The sequence below is a fragment of the Eschrichtius robustus genome, chromosome 9 (assembly GCF_028021215.1).
Source record: "Eschrichtius robustus isolate mEscRob2 chromosome 9, mEscRob2.pri, whole genome shotgun sequence".
NCBI lineage: Eukaryota > Metazoa > Chordata > Mammalia > Artiodactyla > Eschrichtiidae > Eschrichtius > Eschrichtius robustus.
Genome location: NC_090832.1, coordinates 126,358,364 through 126,383,509, shown reverse-complemented (window position 1 = coordinate 126,383,509; position 25,146 = coordinate 126,358,364). Strand labels below are relative to the sequence as shown.

The 25,146-nt window shown below is 39.6% G+C and overlaps 1 protein-coding gene across 2 annotated transcripts in view; it reads right to left on the bottom strand.

Annotated features, from left to right (window-relative positions):
* The window catches only part of CYB5R4 (cytochrome b5 reductase 4), an 84,807-nt gene extending 60,336 nt beyond the window's left edge, over window positions 1–24,471 (bottom strand). For both annotated transcript variants that reach the window (XM_068551703.1, XM_068551704.1), the window contains exons 1-2: window positions 24,271–24,471; window positions 19,105–19,258 (exon numbers count right to left, since the gene is read on the bottom strand). In XM_068551703.1, coding sequence (XP_068407804.1) covers window positions 19,105–19,258; window positions 24,271–24,345 — 229 coding nt within the window. In that variant the 5' untranslated portion in view covers window positions 24,346–24,471. The remainder of the gene's footprint in view (window positions 1–19,104; window positions 19,259–24,270) is intronic.
* Window positions 24,472–25,146: the final 675 nt, after the last annotated feature.

Sequence of the window (25,146 nt, the reverse complement as noted above, 5' to 3'; positions counted from 1 at the left end):
GATGACTTTCAGTGGTAGAGCGGGACTTAGGGAGGATACCTACCTACCTACCTATCTATCTATTCCCTCCTTTGTGCTTATATTTTATTTTTTGTAGTTTTTTTTTTAAACTCTAACCAGGAGTAGATACAAGAAAAGGATTGACTGCGTACTGTGACGAAAAGCAACTTAATTTCACAATATATACATACACCAAATCATAATGTTATACACCATAAACTTATACCATGTTATAGGTCAACTATATCTCAATGAAACTGGGGGGAAAAAAAGAGGAGGAACAACTTACTGAAACCGAAATACAGCAGTTCTATTAAGAATATATACTCTAGTGTTTAAATATCGATACATTATTTTAAAATGGCGTAGCAATATTCAGGGGTATATATATATTTTTTCAGGGGTATATTTTATAGCTAATTCATCCTAGCAGAGCTGCAGTGCAATTGAAAGCACACAGTCAGAACAACAGCTACACTGAGCTCTTTAGGCAAGATACTGGTAGAACCTGTTCTAATATTTTCACAGTAAATTATCTTGTTTCTGTTATATGTCTGGAACTCTGAGTTCTCCAATAAGTTCCTAGAATAAAAATCAGCCACTTCAAAATTACCAATTCAATCACAGAATGACAGTCTTAAAACTGGGAGAATTCTACAGGCAATTTTTAGTCTGCTCTTGCATCCGGTACAGGATTCACCTCTACAGGATGTGTAGACAGCATGTGCACACAGCATACAGGGTCATCCAGCATCTGCTTGGATCCATCCAGTACCAACGCCTAGTTTAAAACTGCTTGTTGAAAAGCTTAGTTCAAGGATCAATATCATTTCAGGTATAACCTGAAAACTAATGTTGCCACTTTACAAGCAAAGAACTCTTCCATCTTGGCAAATGCTGCCTCTGGTTTTTCACGTATGTTTTTATTTGTTGTAATTTAAACCCCAACTGCTACTGATAAAGACTATGGGCATCTTACAGTAATATATTAACTTTAAGTTTCTGCGTACAAATTTTAAAAACACACACTAAAACGTGTAAAAGAAAAGAAAATATACTAGTTGCCTAGCCTAGCTAACAGCGTTACTATGATTGAGCAATTAAATGTGGTCCTGAACTTCCTAGCAGCTAAGGCCAAAGGAGACCCTAGTTACAGTGGTCTCATTACCTGATCTTAAAAAGTATTAAAAGGGAACAACAAACAAACAGAGACTCATTAGTTCTTTAAAGGCACAAGACTCCCTTCGAGTTTTTGATATTGATATTGCAAAGATTTGAGTCCCTACACAGGGGCCGTGGACCACATAACATAGTACAATTTAAAAGCATGCAGAAACACTCTTCAGGTAGCATTCCTCCCATCCTCTCCAGCCTCAGGTAACCACAAAGGTACTTTCTGTCTCTTTAGATTTATATATTTTGGGCATTTCACATAAATGGAATCACACAATTTGTGGTCTCTTGTGTTTGCCTTCTCTCACTTAGTATACTATTTTCAAGGTTCATCCATGGTGTTGCATGTATCAGTACTTCATTCCTTTTTCCAGCTGAATAATATTTCATGTATGGATGGGCTACATTTTAGTTATCCATCCATCAGCTCGGGGACATATAGGTTGTTTCCACTTTTTAGCTTTTATGAATAATGCTGCTATGAACATTTGTGCAAATGGCTTTGTATGGGCACATATTTGTATTTCTGTTGAGTATATACCAAGGAGTGAACTTCCTGGGTCATACAGCAATCTATGTTTAACCTTTTGTGGAACTGTTTTCCATTCTCTGCAGCAATATGTGAAGGTTCCAATTCCAGACCGCTCTTTTTTTAGTCACTACTCCAACTCCCCTTAGAGACGAAAAGCCTTTTGCCACCTGTGGAACCTGAATCACACCTCATATCTCAGATAACTGAACTCAGAACTGGATTGCAGCATGACCCAAACTATTCTCAACCCCCAGCTCTAGATGACACAGCACAATGGAAGACTCAAGTGGACCTTTTATATCTATTAATCGAGCTCCCAGATGGGGCTCCCACAATTTTTCAGGTTAGGTACCCATATATGTGAACCCTAATAGCCCACCAATAAGGAGGGAAGGGCATCCCCATGGTTCAGGCCACACACCCACTAACTAGTAATTTTTCACTTTTTCTTTGTTCTATGTTGTAAGTCAGAGAGTTTCAAAGTATGGTCTGGGGGCTCCTGCAAAGCTCAAGACTCTTTTGGTGGTCCAAGGCCAAAACTTTTTCATAGCAATACTAAGATGCTGCCTGCCTTTTTAAAAAAATTCTTTCACAAGTGTATAAGATTAAATGCAGAAGGTGATATGAAAATATGGTTGTTATCTATTAAGCCACACATTAAAGATATTTGCCAACATGTAAAACAATGTCACTTTCTATGTTTTGTTTTGGAAAATATAGTTATTTTTCATGAAAATATTATTATTTATGATAACATACAGTGAGTTTATTTTTAAATTCTTTCAATTTCTCAATTTTAATTTCTGAAGGGTAAACATCAATAGACATGACCATCATAAATAAAACTTCTTTGGGGTCCTCAGTGATTTTTAAAGGAGTAAAGGGATCTTAAAACCAAAAAGTTTGAGAACTACTGCTATAAGTAAAAGTGGTATTTTTATAATTAGCTTTTAAAATAATTTGTTTTAAAATTCAAACACAAATGTAACTCCAAAGCCCCACATTACATTAATTCAACAAAAGTTTATTTAATGTCTATCATGTATATACAAAGTATTATGCTAGTGTACTGCAGTGTTCCTGTTTATTTCACTAATCACCACTGTTCATATTGTTGGCTCTACAATAAATGAAGGAAAAGGGTGTGCTCACATAGTAAAATCACGGCATATTTCACTGTATTCAAATACACAGATCCAGTTTTGCAAGTACTGTGACTACTTTGCCATCCTGTGTTCAGTAAAGAAACTGCATATTGTTTTCATTATTTTACGTCTGATGTTTATCTAGTTCTAACAACTGCTGAGAAGAGGGTGTTAAAATACACAATGGTTATGGATTTGAATTTTTTCTTTCAATTCTATTAATGTTTGCTTCATGTATTTTGAAGCTTTGTTATCAGGCATAAACAGTCTTCCTAATGACCCTTTCAACATTATAAAATGTCTTTATCTCTAGTAAGAGTCTTTTCTTTGGTAATAGTTTTTTATCTGCTATTAATATAAGCCCAATCTTACTATATTTACTGGTTTTTTTTTTTTTTTTGGCCATGCCACACGCCTTGCAGGATCTTAGTTCCCCGACCAAGGATTGAACCCAGGCCCAGGGCAGGGAAAGCACCAAGTCCTAACCACTGGACCACCACGGAATTCCTTATATTTACTATTTAGATAGTATACTTTTTCCTACATATTTATTTTCAACCTGTCTTTATATTTAAAGTGTATCTCTCAGAGATATCACGTAGTTAGGCCTTGATACATATAGACACACAGAAAATCTCTTATCTTTCAATTAGAATAACTGGTCCATTTACACTTAAATTAGTTACTGATGTGATTGAATTCAGAGCTACCATCTTATTAGTCTCCCTCCTCAGCCCCAAGTTTTCTTTTTTCTTTTTTTTCCCTCCAGGTTTTCTGTTTGTGTCTCTATTCCTCTTTCCCTGACTTCTTTTGGGCTAACCAAATATTTTTTGAGAATTTCATTTTATTTTATCTATTGGCTTTTTAGTATACCTATCTGCATTATACTTTAAGTGACTGTTCTAGGGGTTACAATATATCCCTAAGTTTAACCAGTTTACTTGAGTTAATGTTGTACCCCTTCACATGTAATGTAAGAACAATTCACCACCCTCCATCCCTGATACTTTATGTAACCCCACAATACAATGTTATAGTTTTGCTTTAGAAAGTCATGTATTTTTTAAAAGAGGAAAAAAAGTAATCCTGTCTCTTTCCTCACATATTTACTATTTCCTAAAGATCTCAGTTTCCATCTGGTATCATTACCCTTTAACCTGATGGATTTCCTTTAGAGCTCCTTGTAGTATAGGTCTGCTGATACTAAATTCGTAGTTTTTGTTTATCAAAAAAAGTCTTTATTTCATCTGCATCCTTAAAGTATCTTTAATGATATAGAATTCAGAGTTGATGGTGTTATTTTATTCTCTTCAGCAGTCCTTTTTATAGCGTCCAGGTGTTTTTCTTCTGGCTGTTCTCAAGATTTTATCTTTGGCTTTCAGCAGTCTGAATATCATGTGTCCCTATGTGATTTTCTTTGCATTGATCATGTGTGGATTTGCTAAGCTTGTGAACTGACAATTTTATGTCTTTCACCAAATTTGGAAAATTTCTGGCCAATATTTCTTCAAATATTTTTCTGTTCCATTCTGCCATTCCTCTCCTTCTGGAATTCCAAATAAATACATATTAGACATTTTTACTTTATCCCAGAGGTTCCTGAGCCTCCATTCATTTTACTTTGGGTCATTTTCCTCTCTGTTCTACAGATAATTTCTATTAATCTATCTGCAAGTTCACTAAGCTTCCTTTTTGTTAGGTCCAATTTGCTGTTAGGCCCATTTGGTAAAATGTTTTACTTCATATATTGTATTTCTCAGTTCTACATTCCCATTTTTTATAGTCTCCTATTTGTTCATTCATTATGAACAATGATGAGATTTCCTATTTGTTCATTCATTATATATCTATGTTTCTCTACTTCCTTGAGTATTGCTGTAATAGGCGCTTTAAAATCCTTGTGAACTAAATTCAACATCTGGATCATCTCCGGGTCAGTCTCTAATAACTGCCTTTTCTCTTGAGCATGTCTAGAAACTTCGGATTATATTCTGGCCACTGTAAATAGTATGTTGTAGAAATTCTGGATTCTGTTACATTCCTCCAAAGAGTACTGACTGTTTTAGTAGGCAATTAACTTGACTGGACTCAAACTCTAAACTCTGTTTCCCCTTTGGGGGAATGAAAACTAAAACCTCTGTTCAATCCTTTTAGCCTTAGTTAGGCTGCCTAGAGTTTGTCCGTATGCAAGATTTAGACAGTTTATATCCCTCTCTGGATCTCTTTTTCTGGATTTTCTTCCTCATTTTTCAGTTAGTACAAATGCCCCAAACTCTGTCATCTAGTTCTTCAACTCAAGACTGGGAGTCTCCATCTGAATTTTAGCCACCCTTCACAGTACCAACTTGGGCATGACAAGTCAAATGTCACAGGAAACGGCAATTCACCCACTGACAGTTCCTTCTTCTAAATATAGATGACCCTTACCCTCTAGTTCTGTCTGCTTTTGGTTGCTCACCAGTGTTTTTAGATAGTTTTTTTTTTTAAATATGTTGTTCTCAATTTATAGTCAGTATTTGCGGGGATTTTAGTCCAAAAGGAGTTAATCAGTTACACCTAAGAGCAGAATTCTGCCTAATATTTTAGAAAACTAGGCAATTATCTTGCTAATTTTAATAGAGACAAATGGAAAAGATATTAATGAAAGATAAATGGATTTTACAATGATTTAAAGTAAATGTGGCCTTGGTATTTAAGAATAATATAATAGAATGTAGGCTTGCAAGGTGTTGGATAATAGAGTATCTCAGGACTTTGGGATTAAAAGCACACATTTGCCTCTCACATTCCTGCAATCTTCCTAATGACTACAAAGAATAAATAAGACATAAAACCACAGAGACACAGAAATCAGAAGAGGACATGAGAGCAATAAAGTTTTGGAAGACTGAAAGCCAAATGATAAGCAATAATTTACTTAGCAGAGTGAAGAAAGGTGAAGTAAGGCCTATGTGTAAATTAGAGGGGAACCTATAAAAAAGCCAATACGTGCAGCAGAACCCCCAAAAGGTGCAGTAATCAGAGACTCCAGGTAGTTCTGAAAGTGCGGGTGCAGGAGGCAACCAAGTAATAAGCCCCTTTCCCAACCCACAAGAAGTGTAGGTTTACTCTCTAGAGACAAGGAACCAGAGACACATTACACTCAGGGAAGCGGCAATTAGTGGAGGAGGGGCTTGAACTAAAAATGAAAAGTAAAAGTCTATGTGTCAAAACACTGAGATCCACCTCCTACCACCCATCGCAGCAGAACATTTATTTGCAGATGATTGGAAGATTGTAGCCTAAAAGAAAAGATTTACAGATAGTAGGCTGGGGATCCCTGCCACTGCCCCCAGTCAATTCATAAAAAAATGTTCTGCCCATACACGTGGAACTTCCATTCAGCTTTCTGGGCCGTCACTCTCACCATGAAGAGGCAGAACATTTGACAAAAGTCTCTAAAATTAAAATTAGTATCTTAAGTACTTATTAATTGTCAAGCTCTGGTGCAGTTTTTAAGAGGAAAAAAAAAAAGAAGACTAGAAATGAGACCAGCGCTAACTCAGAGAAATGAGAACCAGACAGCAACTGTCCTGAGTATAACTTAGAGCTTCAAACTGCACCAAATGACTTCAATGATGGCCAGTCTAATTAACAAAAGAGCTAAAAGAATCTGGTCTGAATGCCTCAGTTTGCCCAGGAAAATTTAAATGGAATGTAATAAAGGCCTCCAAGCACTTCAGAAGGTTGACTGGCCATAATTATCAAAGGTCATCTTATGTTACATTATTAGTATTAGGAAAAAGAGCCCTGACATTTAACAGTTTCATTAAAAGGAAACTGACCTGTAAAAGCATGAAAAATTAACCAACAGTCTGAGCAGTCAGTTACACTCTCAGTATTTTGAAAAAAATCCACAAACTTCTCCTAGAAAGAATAATGACCAAACATTATTAGCACCAGACACATTTACTATTCTTAAACTGGATTTACAACTTACACCAGTAATAAACAAGACACCCTATCTCTAAAAGATCAGTTTTCCGACTACCCCACTCTTTCCTATTCCGTGGGATCATTTCCCTCTGTTTGCCTGTGCCTTAGGGCTACCAATGACAGCTACCAACACTGAACTGCCTTGCTATTAGTTACCTGGAAAAAAACCCCAAATATGTCCTTATGCTTTGAGTTATTTCCTATTTTCCGAAACAAGCCAGCTGCAAAGATTAATTAAAATGTAATGATGGGGAATTCCCTGGCAGTCCAGTGGTTAGGACTCCACAATTTCACTGCTGAGGGCCCAGGTTCATTCTCTGGTCGGGGAACTAAGATCCTGCAAGCTGAGCGGCATGGCTGGGAAAAGAAAAAAAAAAAGGTGTAATGATGAACTTAAGAAGTAGAAAGCCACAAGAAAAAATTGCTCCCACCCTTAACAAAAAGAAAAAAGCCAGATAATCCAAAAACACTGTAAGTTTTTTTTGAGGATTTTTTTTATATATAAACTTATTTATTTAATTTATTTATTCTTGGCTGCGTTGGGTCTTCGTTGCTGCGTGCGGGCTTTCTCTAGTTGCGGTGAGTGAAGGTTACTCTTCGTTGTGGTGCACAGGCTTCTCATTGCGGTGGCTTCTCTTGTTGCGGAGCACGGGCTCTAGGCACGCGGGCTTCCATAGTTGCGTGGCATGTGGGATCTTCCCGGACCAGGGCTCGAACCCGTGTCTCCTGCATTGGCAGGTGGATTCTTAACCACTGTGCCACCAGGGAAGTCCCAAAACGCTGCAAGTTTCTGAGCCCATCAGTGAGGTGAGGTGGTAAGACAATCAAATATCTAAATTCCACAGGGTGACAAGCCCCTCTGAGGAAATGGGACGTATGAACCACTTCACCTTTGACAGAGCACAGCCAAAAGAGATGTTGCTATAAAACAACTGAAATTTTCACAAACTCTTTTAGGGCCCAGTGTGCACTAGTGCCAATTTAGAACGCTGAGAGGCTCAGAAACAAAGGGATTCTGCATCCAGTCAATTCTTTTTCATAGTCTTGCACTTCATGAGATGCTCATGGGAAATAGCGTGAGCAGGGCAGACCTGAGAAAGGTCCAGGTGTGTAGTACCTGCTCCAAGACTTGAGGGTAGAGCAGGAGTACCAAGAAAAGGCCATCTATACTTTGGGCCTGCAGGAGTACAAGGTGATCAGCTACTGCTGAGGAAGGAGCAAGAAATTCACCCATGTTGCAGATCAACCCTGACACGCAGCAAACGCAGTCTGTTGCTGGGTAGGGACGGTAAAGCCTCCCACCCTCAAGTCCCTGCAATGATATGAGGCCCAGGTTAGCTGCTGCTGGATAGGGCAGGAAACACACATCCTCCTTCACCCTGCATTGACATTAGGCAAATGTAAGGTCAACACTAGAGGAGGGACAGAAAGCCCACTCAGGCCGAGATCCTACGCTGATATGAAACAGATGACTTCTAGCACTGGAAGGCAGGCAGAGTAATTGCTCACACCCCATGCCCTCTGCCCTGTCCTCCTCCTCCCCTACTGATATAAGGCAAAGTTCAGCTGCCATGGGCAGGAATTCTGCCGGCATTCTAAACCCTGCACTGAGTAAGAGGCAGTGGGAAAGTGACAGGATCACTGAGAAAGCTCAGCCCACGGGGCTCAGGTAACAGGGCCTGCCTAAAACTGAGGCTGAAACAGGAAAACTGCAAAACCCCTTCTACCACCACAAGTCTTACATCAAACAACAAGTAAGAGCAGTCTGCCACTGGGAGAGGGGCAAGAACATGGTGAGAGACCCTATGCAAGTATATAGGGCAAGCTGTCAGCTAAGGAGAGTAGAATAGGGACAATGAAAATATCCTCCAACACTAAGGCCCCACATCAAAAACAAGGTAGCAGTAACCTACTGTTGGAGGAATTTGAAGTCAGTGGTGCACCGGTGATAACAATAACAACCACCCCAAACCCAGATCAACTACTAACTAAGCTGACTCAACCTAATTGCCAGAAAAAGTGTACCATTTCTTTTTTTTTTTTTCCTTCTGTTAAAGAAAGGCAGACTGCCACATGCAGCAGCTCATTTGGATGTGTGTGGAGTACTGGAAGCTTGACTACCCTACGTTCTCCTACAAATGGCCTTGAGAGCTTGTTTGCAGGTTCTAGTAGGGGAGCGCAGCTACTCATATACCCCCTTGACGGAAGAACAGTCCCCCTCTATCGGGCAAGGTCATCCTCTTCAACCAAGCATGCAGCTTCGAGAGGGACGCACATGGAGCGGTGAGGGAGAAAGGGGAGACCTGCCTAGCCGTCCAGATCAGCTGAATCAACCCTGGTGATCAGTGGGGTGACAGATGTTGCAGCCAGATCACCCTCACATCCAAAAGTGTACCATCTCTGAGTATAAATACCACAAGTTCTACTGTTCATCTATATTCAATGTGTAACACACAATCAAAAAATTGTAAGACACATTTTTCAAAATGATAAAACCCACTGTCAACAGAGAAAAACAGCAATACAACCAGACTAAGACTTAGGTGCATATACTGGAACTTATCGGACACAGACATTAAAATAACTCTAATTAATATATTAAAAGATCTAGTAGAAAATAAGGTTGACACTTAATAAATGGGAAATTTCAGCACAGAGATGAAAGCTATACAAAGAAGCCTAATGAAAACACTAAAAATGAAAAACATGATATCAGAATGAAGAATTCCTCTGATGAGTTAATCAGCAGACTAGACACAATAAAGGAAAAAATAAGTAAACTTGTAGAAAAGTCAACAAAAATGATCAAACTGAAACACAAAGAAAAAAATGAGTGAAAAAACAGAATGGTGCATCTAAGAGCTGTGGGACAATACAGGCTAACATATATGGAACTGGAATCCCAATAGAAGAGAGGAAGGAGTAGAAGTATTTGAAGAGATAATGGCCCAAAACTTCCTAAAATTAACTTAGAGAACCCCAAGCAGAAAAAATAAAAGGAAAACCACATCATAGTCAAACTGCTGAAAAGCAAAGTAAAATTTTAAAGGCAGTCAGAGAAGAAAGAAGCCTTACATTCTACAGGAAAACAATTAGGAATGACAACAGAGTTCTCATCTATGCAAACTAGAAGATGGAGTGATATTTTTAAAGTGCTGAGGAAAATAAACTGTCAACCTAGAATTTTATACCCAATTATAATGTATCCTCAAAATGAAGGCAAAATAAAGATGTTTTCAGATGAACAAAAGCTGAGAATTCACTGCCAGCAAATCTGTAGTGCAAGAAATGTGGAAGTCAGTTCTTTAAGGGAAATCTGGATCAACACAAAGAAATACCAAGCACTGAAAATGGTAAAAATGTGGGTAATTTTTTTCATTTTCTTAATCTCTTTAAAAGATAAGTGACTGTCTAAAGCAAAAATAGTAACATGTCGCAGGATTTATAGCATATACGGAATGGATAACAATAATAGCACAAGACACTGGAGAAGGAAATGGAAGTATATTCTTACACTGTATGTAAAATGGTATAATATTATTTGAAGGTAGACTGTGATAAATTAAAATTGTATATCATAAACCCTTACAGCAATGACTAAAACAAAGATGACAAAAAGGTATAAAGAATAAGTTAATAGTGAAGATAAAATGGATTCATTAAAATAGAATGATGACTATGTCAACAATGGGTGAATCTAGCCATGTGAAGGGTTTCTAGAGTTCACTGCATCACTTTTGCAACTTTTCTTGAAAGTCTGAAGTTTTTTCAAAATAAAAGGTTTAATTGAAAATATTAATGGCAAAAAATGGCCCTGAAGAAATCTCCAATATTTACTTAACCCCTATAGTGTGCAAAGTCTGCAAAAGGAAATATGAAGCTGTACAAAGGAGAGAGAACATAGGATTCCCATCAGGCTGCAGCTCACATTCTATGAGCTCAAAAATGAATAACTGACCATGAGTATATATCAGAAATCTGTCCAGAAATAACAAAATTTTTTATTAAGGAATTGATATATTCCCTAACTCTAAGAGCCAATAACCTGGAAACAGCAAAAATGGAAGTCTCTCAACTGGTCACTATTTTGTGAAATCATTAAAATATCCCTACCATATGTGGTTTAAAAGTCCTACGTGTGATTCAAAGGATATTTACTGAACACTGCCAATGAGCCATGCCCTGTACTAGATGCTAGGGGTAGGGAGAGAAGCTGCATGTTAATACCCTGAAACTCAATTTAAATAAAAAGACAAAAATAGAAGAAATGGCCCAAAAACATTATAGATGTTCTAACAGAGGACATACATCAAATACTGAGGAAGAAAGTCCAGGGGAAGAAGCAAAGTCCAAGACGACCAGAAAAAGATGAGGACACTGAAAGGAAGAACCTGTCGGAAGAAAGAAAGGAAAGAACTGAGGGTGTTTCAACAATGTAGGATAAATAACTACCTGAGGTCACAGAAGAGGCTGGAGAGGACTGATAAGAGCACATAAAGGGTCAAGCCTTAGAAAAGAGTGTGCCTTAGAAAGAATGATGTCTTTGACTTTCCAATACAAGAAATTGAGAAGAAAGAATACAGGTATCACTAACTTGAAGTTCCTCATATTCACAGTGAACACCTATGTGCTGCACTTGGGCTCTTTCTCTCACACAATCACACCACCCAGACTTCGCACGTGCTTTTTCCGGAACCTGTAATATTGTTCCCCTTCCTCTCTGCCTGATTAATGCCCACTTACCTTTCATCTCTACTCAATCTAATGGAATCTTCACTCATAGCACTGCAGACCTCTCCTTCACAATACTCCTCAGACTTGAGTAACACTTTGCGTTCCCTGCCAGATTGTGAATTCCATAAGAGCAGGGGCCAGCTCTGTTTTAAATTTCCATGTCACTCCCCAGAACCTGGTATCATGCATGAAACATAGTAGACCCCAAGAAATACTGATTAAACGAGTGAACCAATATAGAGAAAGAGAAAGTTGAAACCTATAGTCTCTATTTTTTATGAATGACAACTACACACAAAGTCACACAGAAAGCAAAAGCTATATCTCATTAAATTACTAAAAATAAAAATTGTCTCGGAAGGCTATCCTGTATGACTGTTAATTAGCAATGCTATTTAGCACAAGGGAAGAGCTACAAGTAACAGGCACTCCATCATAATTTCAAAATAAATTAATTCATGAATGGCACTCAAAGTGAGTTATGCATAAAGGCTAAGCCAGGATCCAATCTAGAGTTGAATATGATAAAACAGGAAGCAGTACAGTGTAGTTTAAGCATAACAGCTTAGAATCAGGTTGCCTAGGTTAAAATATTGGCTCTACTCTCATCAGCTATGGCTTTGGCAAGTTACTCTTTGCTCTGTAGTGGGCATTAATGTTTTCCCTTCCCAGCGTCCACTCTCATTCCAGCAACAGCAGCACTTTTTCTTCAAGGAGTCACATCCTCCTCCCTGACTCTTCAGTGTGGCCCCTCTCTAGGGTAGAAGATGAACTCGTGACCTAGGTTTAAGTGATTAAGTACACTATTTCCCCCTAAATAGAACTACAATTCCAGCAACGAGAACATGATCAAAACTGTGCCAATCAGAGCCAATTCCAAGACTTTTCTTTTAGCTATTAGATAAAAGGAAGAGAACCTGAAAACAACTGGGGTTACAGTTGCTGTGGTCATCTTGCTGCTATGAAGAGTTAGTCCTAAAATGGAGCAAGCCCAGAAGGGAAACTGACAGACAGTGTGAGAGCAGATCCTGAGGACACCACCTGAGCCCCTGTACCAATCCTCACCTCAAGTCAGCTCCACCTGTAACTTTTTAGCCCTCTGCTTAAACCAAGTTAGGCTGGAGTTTCTGCCACTTACATCCATGAGTCCCCACTAATATACTTTCTCAGCTCCTGTTTCATCATTTGGAAAATGAGGATTCGCTAAGCTTCCATGCCCTCATCCGTGAAGCAGAGTACCTACTTCATAGGTTTGTTGGGAAAAGTAAACACTTAGCACATAGCACAGATCTCACACATCATCAACTTGCTAAGATGTTTAAAAACAGAAAACACTTCTTATAAAGAATACTGAGCTATATATGTGATTTTAATTAAAAATCTGAGAATTATGTGACTGGATAATAAGTTTAAGTGAGCAAAAACCTCTGGTAAAAAGATAATGGCAACAGCTAAAATGTAAATCGGGATAAAAATCCTAACACTGAGTTTCCTGCTACCAGGTAATTCAGACATTAACTAAGACTATAACAAGAGTTATTGCAAGCAAATTATCACCACAGAAGTATAGATGCCAATGTTGAAGAAGAGAAATTAAAACAGTCACCTCCCCAGTAACAACAAGAGTAGAAATCAGTGAATAGAAAATGGACAAGGAACAGAGAAAATCAAAGCCAAAAGTTAAGACTGATAAACTTCTAGTAAGACTGATAAAGAAAAAAAACAAAAAAACCAAAGACTATCAATATTAGGAATGAAAGAGGGTCTATCACTATAGAACCTAAAGACATTAAAGAGATGATAAGACAATGTTATAAACAACTTTATGCCAATATGGTAAATAACGGAGATGAAATTAACAAATATACTGAGAAACGTAACTTATAAAAACTGACACAAGAAAAAGAGAAAATTTGAATTGCCCTAAAAATTTCTTTAAAATTGAATTTGTAATCAAAAACTTTCTTACAAAGGAAATTTCTAAATGTTGGCTGAAGTCTGTAAACCACTGTGTCAATCAAGCAAAACACCTGAGGGTTAGATGAGGCCCCCCCCCCACCCCCACCCCAGAACACCAGTTTTTTTCCCCTCTAGTGGATTTTTAGTGAATGGAAGGGTGGTACAGAGAGAGGAAGAGTCAAAAAAAGAAAGAAGAGATTGAATAACAATTAAGGAGATAAAAACAGAGTAAAAGTAAAAGAAATTGAATGGTCTCATATGTCAGTAGGACAGAATAAAATCAACAAAGACTAGATTACCTGCATTAATGGTGTATAATAGGCAACCTGAGAACCTACAGATTAGATTAGAAATGGATGAATAAAGGGAAATAGACCTGAAAAAATGTTGGTTTGTATTTCCTAAACAAGCAAGTGATAGCAGAAGGGAGTTGTTCGAGAATCTGCAAACTGTCAAGAAGCAAGTAAGGAGGCTGTTACACAAAGCAGACAAGGTACAGAATAGTTGAGCTAACTGGAATAACAATACAGTATTGTTTAGAGGCACTCTGTATTACTGTGATAATACCTTCTATTATATATTAAAGCATTAGTTCCAAACTTGAAAAACTGCTTCTAGAAGAAAATTTTCAGATAGAAAAAGTTTCTCAGCTAGAGACAGAAATACTACAGTTTCTCAAAACAGCATTGAAGCAGGGAACTAAGGAAACCTGGAGAAAAGAACTTGGTGTTAAAAAAAGTCAGCTCTCTTCTTGGTGGGTTTGAATCTAACCTAAAAAGTATAAAACTTATTTTAGTTTATTATTACTGAAGTATAAATAAAAGATAGCCTAAAGAACTACAGTCAATTCTCATTACTCTAGGCAGTTACGTTCTACAAACTCACTTCAAACACTGAGTTAGCCAACACTGAACCACTGCTCCTAAGGGAAAATATTAATACAAGGTGAGGTTCCTGCAAGCCTCTGGTCACATTTTTGTCAACCAATCAGAACATAACCTCGTTTAATGTATGTTCTTCTTGACATCTTATTCAATACATACTGTAGATTCATGAACGCTGAATTCACAGCCAACAGCACTATGACTCATGGCTGAACAAAGCTCATCTAACAGATATTTTCTCCAGAAGGCACATGACCGCATTCTTGGGTCAGCACTTCAGCACTCTCCTTGCGGGGCGGGGGGCATGTACACAGTGAAATCACCAACGAAAAGCACAGGTTGTGAAAAATGTCGCACTAAAAAAATGGCGAAAAAGACACTTGTTACTGTAAGAGAGCTGGAACAAGAAGGCAGAACACTGCCTTGTCTGACCTCGGCTAGGAACGTGTGCTCGGGAAGCACCAATTTTTCACTGCACTGTGCATGTCTGCAAATTACTATGAAAGCACTATGAGTGCTGATTTGGGAGTTACAAATAAATTTTAGTGAGTAGGCAAATTTGAAACCCAGGAATAATGAGGATTGATGCACTCACAAAAATTTACACTACTGTCATACGAGTAAATTTTTTTAAAGTTTACTGTAAATGAACCTAGAAATCTAGGAAACGGTAATGGAAAAATACCATTTCTTGGAATCAATCTGCCAAGATTTTTTAGTTATTGAAACATGAAAAATACAAACCCATTAAAAGTCACTTTTACAATGGTCTCAAGCAGGCCTCTTCAATTTACTAGCATATGACAATCAGCATTAGGAGAAATCAAAATCTGTTCATTTCTAAATTATAAATGAAATCCATTAAATCCCACTTGGGGAACTGAATTCACTAAATTTTTAACAGCAGAATGGCCAACATATTTACTGTAATCAACTTTTTAGAAATATCATTTATTTCAACGGACTGTTATTGAGTATCAGGCCACACTTCCCCTCATCCTAAGATTAAAATGATGCCAAAAGATGATTTCATGACTTAATACATCATTACCCACACTGATTACATACTACAGTAAAATATACTGCAGGAAAAACAAAGTCTGATCTAGGCTCTACAGAGCTCTCACAGATGAGTGATTTAGATTTTTATTCAAACATCTAAATGTTCATGTTCAAAGCTTCACATATTTGTAAATCACCTTTAGTTCTTGAGAGAGAGACAGAGAGAAATAGCAATAAAAGAGAAAACTACAATTGCATGAATTAATGAGAAATTCAACAAAATTTTTGAAAAAGCTATCTCTCTCCCATCCAGTCCCTCAATGTCCCAATTAACTCCTATTGCATTATAGGAATTACATAATTTACAGAGAAAGGTGAGAATTAAGTGAAAAAATCAGAAACTCCATAAACCTGCCTTTGAGATCATTCCAGACCAACGCCCACATTTTACAGTCAGCTGCCAGCCAAGTGCTCTTTTTACACCATCATTTTTAGGAACGTGACTAGATTTAGCACACCTGAACATTAAGCAGAACAGCTATGTATTCAAAAAAAAAAAAGTCCCCCAAATATTAGCTATAAAAACCCATGCCAAAGTGTATATTTTCTAAAGAGACACTGTGTCTCCCTTGGTCTGATCAAGCTGAAATTTGAACTGATCTAAAAATGGGGCAATTGTTAGAAAATGAAGAATCCAATACTTTAAAAAAAGAAAAAAAATTAAACGTTGATACCATGCTTCCCTGTGGTAGAGCTTTGATTAAAACTTGGGTCCAAACATTAGCACTGACCTTCGAAGCTAAATTGGCATACATTCCCTTTAAGAAGGTATCATTAACATTTTAAATTAGAACAGCTAAGAAGAAATAGACAATTACATTCAGTCCTGTGCTTTCTTCTACTTTCATAGAGGATTGTGTTAGAAATTACCGGGAATTGTCTGTCTCTCATTCATCCTACTTTGCTGCCTTTGTCAACATCCTGGTTCACCTATTACCACCTGAACTTCTGTAAGAGCTAAATGCTTTCCTAGTCTCATTTCAATTCACTATGCCCACCACCAGACTACCTTTTCCAAGGCCTTCTCTGTCCCCACATTCAAGCACCTCCAACAGTTCACACTGCCATCAAAATTAAGAACACATTTCTCAGCTTGGCTTTCAAGGTCCTCCATAATCTGCCCTAACATGCCTTCAGAGTTTTCTTTCTTATAATTCTCCAACAGGCAGCCTAAGCTCCAGAACATACCTCCAGCTTTTCTGTGTCTAGACCCGTGGTTAGCATTTCCCTCCGCTTGGGTGTACTTCCCCCTCCCTTCCAGTTGAAGTCCTGTCCACCCTTTCAAGGCTTATCTCTATCACAAAAGTGTCTCTGATTTTCCTAACCCACATGTCTCCCTCCCTGCAGTCTGACATCACTTTCTTTATAGCCCTCGTAGGGCACTTCACTCAGACTTGTCTAGCAGTTACTTATCTTCTCCTCCTAGGGCGGAGGGTCCCAGGGCAGAGCCTAAATCAAATGTTTCTTTATTAAAATTAAAAACCAAACTCTGTCAAAAGGAAAAAAAAAAAAAGACACATCTTACTTTGCAATCGGGGGTGGGGGGAAAGCCTAGTTATTAGTAGGGTAGAATACATTCTCCAACAGAAACTTTAAAAGAATTTATCCTTAAATCAACAACCTTACCAGAAGAGTGTCATCCATTCAAATCATTACGGGAGATATGTAACTGGGAGCAACATGTATTACTTTTCAAACATAGCAAACCTGTCCCTGATCTCCATCAATACATCAAATGAATAGTAAAGTATGACTGTATTGTAACGATGCCTCATTTATCTAATAGCGCTAGGATGTGAAGGGTTCACATGAGAGAGTTTTCTGAAAAAGTGGCTTCCTACTGCAGAAACAGCTCAGACACGCCTGTAGACTGGACCAGCTGAGAAATCGTTGTGGGAAACTGACCTCCACTTCACCCAGGCCAGCAGAAGACACTTGGGCACAGTGGGGAGGTCATTTTGTGCCAGTTACCTGCACCTGGTAAACAGGTATGCAGCACGGAGAGAAGGCAAGGAGGGTATTAAAAACCCTATCAAATGGCAAAAGGAGCTTTTTGTGTCTGGCAGAATCCTCATTCCAAGTTACTGGTCTATCCACAGTGTATTAATCCTTGAGAAACTTTGAAAAGTTGACCATCTGTTCTTCTGTCTCAGAACAAGCTATGTCATCCCCTCCTGGAAGATTCCATACCCTCTGCCACTGAAAAACATTCCACGCTCTAATTATATCTGTTATGGATTGAATTGTGTACCCCCAAATTCATATATTGAAATCCTAACTTGCAATACTTCAGAACATGACCTTATGTGGATACAGGGTCAATGCAGATGTAATTAGATGAGGTCATATTAGAGTAGGGCAGGCCCCTCCTCCAATATGACCCATGTCCTTATAAAAACAGCAAATTTGGACCCAGACAATCACACAGGAAGAATGCCATATAAAGATGAAGTCAGAGCTCACAGTGATGCTACCACAAGTCAAGCAACTCCAAAGATTGCCAGCAAACCACCAGAAGAGAGGCGAGAGGCATGGAACAGATTTTTCTTCAAGCCCAAAGAAGATATCCTGATCTTAAAGTTCAGCCTCCAGAACCGTGAGATAATAAATTTCTGTTGTTTACGCCACCCAGTTTGTTGAATTCTGTTTGGGCATCCCTAGCAAACTAACAGTGCTACTGGCGTCTCTCCATTTACTATACCACTGATCTACTGTGACCACCACACACCTCTTCAAGTAACCAAATTTCTTAAGAATGATAAGTGTTGCACTAGTTCAACAAACACATACTGATGACCTCTATGTGCCAGGCACCGAGGACACAGCAGGGGACTGACATGGTCCCTGCCCTCATACAGGTGACAGTGTCATCAGGATAACTGACAACAAACCAAAATTATACAATGATAAAATTACAACTGCGATAACAGCAATAAGTGACACACTTCCTTTCTTCTTTAAACTGAGGCTAGTGGATATATGGAACCCCGTCTAGATGACTCCAGGACATTGCTATGGAGACCCAGTGCACAGCTGCAAGCCCTTTATTGTTTTTGCTTCCCTCCCAGATGCCGGGTTGTAGGACACCATGAGGTCTACTTCCATTAACTATCATTCTTTGCTCACTCTCTCCCAATCTATCCATTTCTAGCTTGGGGCTTCTAATTTGCTGTGGGCTAGAAAAATCAGGTAACTCATATTGCTAACAAGCGTGGATTAAGTAATAAAAAGTGCTGCAAGTGAGAACTAAGGATTTGGCTTTAAGGTGGGTTTTCTGATTTACTTTAGATTCTCAGAGACATTTTTTCCTACAGAATTCTGTTACACGGCTCAAAGGTGGAACATTATTCCATATAAACTAGGTGTTACTGAATAATTTTATTACTTTGGTATTAAATTGCCTGGTAAACACTTGTTTTCTTTCAAACGGAATACAGTACGGGGATGCTATGTGAACAGTGACTTAGGGAAGAAATACTGCCCAAATTCAGAATTAGACAATTTATTGCCCAGTGTAAGGCATATTTTTGTTATCTAATTGCAAATCATATCACCAAATAACAGGACCAAGGGGTTGTATAGCATTACAACTGGAAACCCTAGCCAAAACGTTTCGCAGTACGTAATAAATACCACCTACCTCTTATGCATATCCAACAATCATCTTTTTTGTTGTGTTTTTTAAGTTCTTCTTCAGTTACTTCAATTAATCTTCCTTTTAATCCTGTTAGGTCCTTTCCACTTTTGGTCAGTCGAATCCAATCCATAAGACTTCTGCCCTGTTTCAGAGGGACCTCAAAAACGAAAAGGGAAGAATTCAATGTGGCTTTTTCAAGTAAGCTGCTTTCCCTTCCCCTTCCTGCTGCTGGTCTTCAGGCCACTTCATTATTGATTCCCACTCCAAAAGATAAGAAAACTCAAATATAACAATTCTAAAAATCTTCTTCAGCTTTAGGAGGTGGTATTAGAATTATAAATGGAACCCTATATAAAGTACCTGGGCCATGAGGTGGGGCTTAGAAATTCTGGCACACAAATGTCCATCCAAATGGTATCATAGTACAAGGATAGTACTGAACCCAGAGTCAGCAAACAAGTTTTGGTCCTGGCTCTATCGCTAATATGTTCTAGTCGCTTACCAATTTGGACCAAAATTTCTTTGCCTTAAAAATCAAGGGATTTGATAGAAGAAAATAGAAACAACTGGCTAAAGTTGATTTTCCAGATTTTCAACATACACAGAATATTAGAAATCACATGAGATGGTAATATGTTTTCTAAGAATCCACTGAGAAACAAAGGTTATCAAATAATGGAAAATAATAAAACTGTGGCTCCCCATATTCCTTATAATAATGTCTCTAAACTGTCACACTCTAGGGAAGGGGTTGGCAAACTGGCCTATGCCCGTTTCTGTATAGCCCTTGAGCTACAAGTAATTTCCACCCATGGTGGTGGTGGTGGAGGTGAAGAGACTGAATCCTTATGACACCCTCAAAGCCTAAATTATTTATTACCTGGGCTTTGCACAAAACTTTGCTTTCTCCTGCCTAGAGGGTTTAATAACAGGATGTTTGGGATTTTGTGGGTTTTTGGTTTTTTTTTTTTTTTTTTACAAAACACATTTTCAAAGCTTTTAGATAAGAGGTACAATTAGTGTTTTAACCAGTTAAGACACCCTAGTGGAAATTTTTCAAGACATCTAACCTGTATAACTAGTTTGTAACGTAGTACCAGATACCTGTTTAACAAAAAAGCAGTCATATTCAAGGAAGTTTATTGCTATTTGTGTCCCCCCAAAATAGACTGAAATCCTAATCCTCAATGTGATGGTATTAGGAAATAGGGCCTCTGGTAGGTGATGAAGTTGTTGGGATTAGTGCCCTTATAAAACAGGCATTAGAGAGTTCCCTCACCCCTTCCGCCAAGTAAGGACACAAAAAGATGGCTACAAACCAGGAATCGGCGTCTCACCACACACAGAATTGGCCAGGGCATTGATCTTGGACTTCCCAGTCGCCAGAAGTGTGAGAAATAAGTTTCTGTTGTTTATAAGCCACCTATGATATTCGGTGAGAGCAGCCCGAAAGCACCAAAACACACATCTCACGTTCCTGAATCATATCTATTTTAGACATGCAATTGCCCCCAAAATAACCAAGTTAATAGGTCTGTGGTGCCTTTCCAACTTCACATTTCTTCTTACCAATCCACATCATCCCATTCTTACCATCGCTAAAACTCTCTAGGTCTCTTGGTCTTCATAAATGAAGTAAAGTGTGAGGATACATATGATCTTTCCCATCCCAAACCACTTCTTTCACCACTCCATCACCTGCAGGGTAGTTAAAAGTAATCTTTTGGAAATGCACATCTAATCTAGGACCCTCCCTTCTTCAGTGGCTCCCCATATTCCGTATAATAATGTCTCCAAATGCCCTCGAGTGGTTTACTAGGCCCTTCATAATCTGGTCATAGTTCACCTCACTAGCTCCATGTTTTAACTTTTGCCCCTTCCCATTCTATACTTTTAGGTAAATGGAAACTGATTCCGCTCTCTCCCCCGCAGACGTTACTTCCTCCAGAAGCCTTTTCTGATCCCGACTCCTTCAAGGTCATAACAGACTGTTATAGTCCCTATGGTATTTATAACTGCCTCTTCACTAGTCTGTGAAGCCTACTGGACTAAACTCTTTGACAACAGAGATGTTGGGGCCCAAGGAAGGCCATGCAAGAGAAACACTTTGACTGTCCTCTTTGTCTCCCTGAAAGCAGGAAATAAATCTCCCATGTGAAAGGTGCCCTCCCTGTACTGGGAGGTAGAAAGACATCCTTCTCACCAGAGATAGGAAATTCAGGGCCAAGAAGCCTGTAAACAAACCTTGTTATTTGTTTACTAATTTACCACCCAAGCCCAAACTTTGCTCAAATTCCTTACCATTTCAGTATCCAGACCTAAGTTTCTTTGTCCCATCAATTCCTCTCAAATGTATTGTCTGTCTAAAAAGTATAAAAGCTGCCTGCTTTGGCCACTTCTTAGTGTAAGAGGGAAGAATCTATTACAAGTTAATCACTAAAGGGATGTCGCCTATGAGTTTAAATTATACCTAATGGCCCATCTCTGGGAACCTGGCTATCCTGGCAATGAGCATTAAGCTAAAAATACCTTTGTATAGTTCACAGGAAACATCCTGACCAGGCCCACCTGTGAATGATTGCAGAGAGGAAGAAATTAACACATCCTCTCTGGAGGCTGATAGGAAACAGGGAATGTTTGACTTTACTCCCTCCTCTTCTAGTATAAAAGAAGCCTGAATTCTAACTCAGGCAAGATGGTTCTTTGGGGGATGACCCCACCAGCTTCTCCATTTGCTGGCTTTTCAAATAATGTCATTATTCCTTCCCCCAGCAATTCGTCTCCCCCTTATTGGCCTATCGTGCTGCGAGCAGTATGAGCTTAGACTCATAACATTAGATCCCATTTCTACAAGACTTCTGTGCATGCCAATTAAGTTTGTTTCTTTTTCTCCTGCTAATCTGTCTTGTGTCAATTTTGTAGAAATTTCCCCCTCCCCAACAGAGATCACATCTCCAGCATATGGTAGGGTCTCAATAAATATGGTATTGAGACCCAAATATGGTAGGGTCTCCATGTCTCTGCTTCTTATTTGTAAAAAAAGCTTCAGTCTCCTAGGCCTTCCCAGAGTTCCAAAGAACAGAGTCAAACAGCTAATGACTACAGAAGTGAGAAAATGCAGAAACCAAGGAAAAGTAGTCAAGCAAGAAAACTACTAAGAGCTTGAACAATAGTCACAGGACTCCTAGTCCCTCCTGAAGAGATACAGATAACAACATGATGCATATCCTTGAGTTCTTTTACAGCAACCAGGACCCCAAGGGATAGAAACTGCTGACCACAAACACGAAGGCCCCAGCCTGGTTGGAACAAGAAGGTTGAGGATTAAGATTTCTAAAATATCACCATGTTACCTCACCACCAACCAAATAGAAGAATGTCCACAAGCTAATCATGCTCCCTGGACCCTCACCCCAAATGTTGCCTTTGAAAACCCTTGCCTGAAAGCCAATGGGGAGTCTGGGTGTTCTGAGCACTAGCTGCCTGTTCTCCTTGCTTGGCGCCCTGCAAATAAACGCTGCACTTTCCTCCACCACAACCCAGTATCAGGAGATGGCCTTTGCTGCGCGTCGGGAAAGCGAACTCAAGTTCGGTTTGGCAACAATTTCACAAAGGGGGGAAAAAATCGTCTGAGTTTTCTGTTGAATTGCACAATAATCGTATTTTATTCTCTTTCTGGACCCAAAGAGTCACCTTTGCCATCACCACCTGGGGAAACGTTTGTCTTTGCCTCTAAGTTTTCTCCTTTAAATGATACTGAGAACATGGCTGGTAGTTTTAATGGAGAAGGGCAGCAACTCTCATATTCTAATCCAGAGATGCTTTCTTTGAAAAGGCTCTACTATTCAGCCAAGCACTTAGCTTAAGGAGAGAAGCAGGTCAAACACCAAGGAGACGAGGACACATGACTGGATGGCTGCATAATATATGCAGCAATAAGTGAAAAGTCACAGTCAGAGTCACATCACATCAAGCCTACTGGGTCCAAGGCAGCATTTCTTAACCAGTTTTCTTTACTGTGAAATGGAGATAACGAAAGCACCCACTTCATAGGATCATTAGAAAGATTAAACAAGTTAATACATGTAAAGCACTGAGGTCTTCAGTAAGCACTAAATAAATCTCAGCTTTATTATTATTACAGTTGGGGTTATAGACTTCTGAAAAGCTAATGAAAGCTACAGATCCCTGAACCCATAATTCTAATCTAGAGTCAAACTCCAGGTCCATGTGGAGTACATAGAGAAAGTTGGTGAAGTTCCCAAATGATGTCAATGCTAAGGCTCAAGAGTTCAGAAATGAAAAAGGAGTGGCCCGAGTAGGTGGAAGTCTTGAAAACAAAACATGAAGATGTGGTTATTGAATGAGGAACTAACAATCAACAGGAGCAAGCAGCATTCATGTTGCAATGAACACAGGAGACAATTCTATTAAATTCTGCAAATATAAAACACATTTGTGTTCCACCTGTTGGTAACAGAAGCTACGTGCAACAAAAAGTTAAAGAATATTATATTAGCTTCAGAGTCAGCAAATGACATCAGTAGAAAAGGCAGTGATAAAACAATCAGGTACCAGAGGAAGAGAGAAAGGCAGTGTGACTTGGAGAAGTGTCCGTAAACCTAACTGGAGGTTTGTAGACACTTGTTCTCACTTCTCCAATCTTCCCTAGCTCCCGGAGTCCCCACCCTTGGCGGGATGATCACTGGTCACTGTCGCTAGTGCTCAGCCTTTCCTCTCTTCTAGGGAACTCACATCGCTCACAACCCCTTCGGAAAGTGAACAAAAGAACGGAGAGGAGGTTATGTTGAAGGAAGGAAGCTAATATTGAGTCCCTACGATATGAGACACACAGAGCCTGGCCCTATCATACATCTGAATTTAATTAATGGGAAAAGAGTTGGAAGAAGGGAACTGACAGAACGGGATAAAGGGATGGGAAAGAAAAGGGGCCAGTACGTAAGAGGGAGGGAGGTTAGGAGAGTTCGAGGACTGGAAACGGCATGGGATCTGAAAGAGATCGCCAGCAAGGGCGGGAGGGAACGAAAGCTAGAGGTGGGGACAGGAGGTGGGAGAGGGGACGGAAGGAGAGAACGGACTGTGCCGGAGCATGAAACGCTGGCGGGAAGGGAGGGCTGCGGCACGAGACCGCCGGAGTCACCCGCTTACCTTGCTACGCCCCCCGGAGGAGACGCGCTGCTGCGAGCTGGAGCCCGGGAAAGACTGGGAAGGGACGTTCAGCATCCTGGACCCTTGGCCCGGGCCCTGCCCGGGGTACACCGCCCGACGGGATAGCTCGGCGCGACCCTTCTGGGGTAACACCTCCGGCTCCGGCTCTGAGGCCGGGCAGAGGCCAAGCCCCCAACCCACTTCCGGGGTCGCCCGGGGTGAGGCGCGCCATGACGCAGCACGTCGAGGACGCGAGGGGCGGAGCCAACGAGACCAACGGAGAGCCGGCGGGGTGGAACCAGGGCAAAGTACGCATGCTCCGTTCGTCCTGCACCCTGAATTTCAGCACCGCAAAGAAATGACAGCTATTCCATGGAAAGATTGAAGGGTGAAGCTGTTCTTAAGCCTTGGTGCTGACTGAATCTGAGAATAAATTCTTGGAGACGCCTGTTAACCCAGAACACAAGTGGCTGCCCATTGTTGAAGCACTACCATCACACTGCTTGAAATATGGAATAAAATAATACAATTAAGGCATTTTGATTTCTCAGAAATTCTCTCTTCTAAGGCACCACGCTGTACAGGAAAGAGAACCTTTAAGAGTTAAGATGTCAAATGCAAACAGCCACTCCTGCTAGGTGAAGAGAACACTTCACCTTTAAGAACTCTCGCTAATGATTAACGAATGAGTCGCAGAGGTTAATAAAGTCTCTTTCTGCTCCATTCACCCACTCACAAGTTCTTCGTCCTCATCTAACTTCCTCTCTTCCCTGAAAGATAAAGGGGACTGAGGACTGATGCAGCCCACGTCCAAATGTAGAACTGAACAGCTAGCCACGTTTAAGAGTCAGATAGGTTTAGTTTGGATGCCACCCC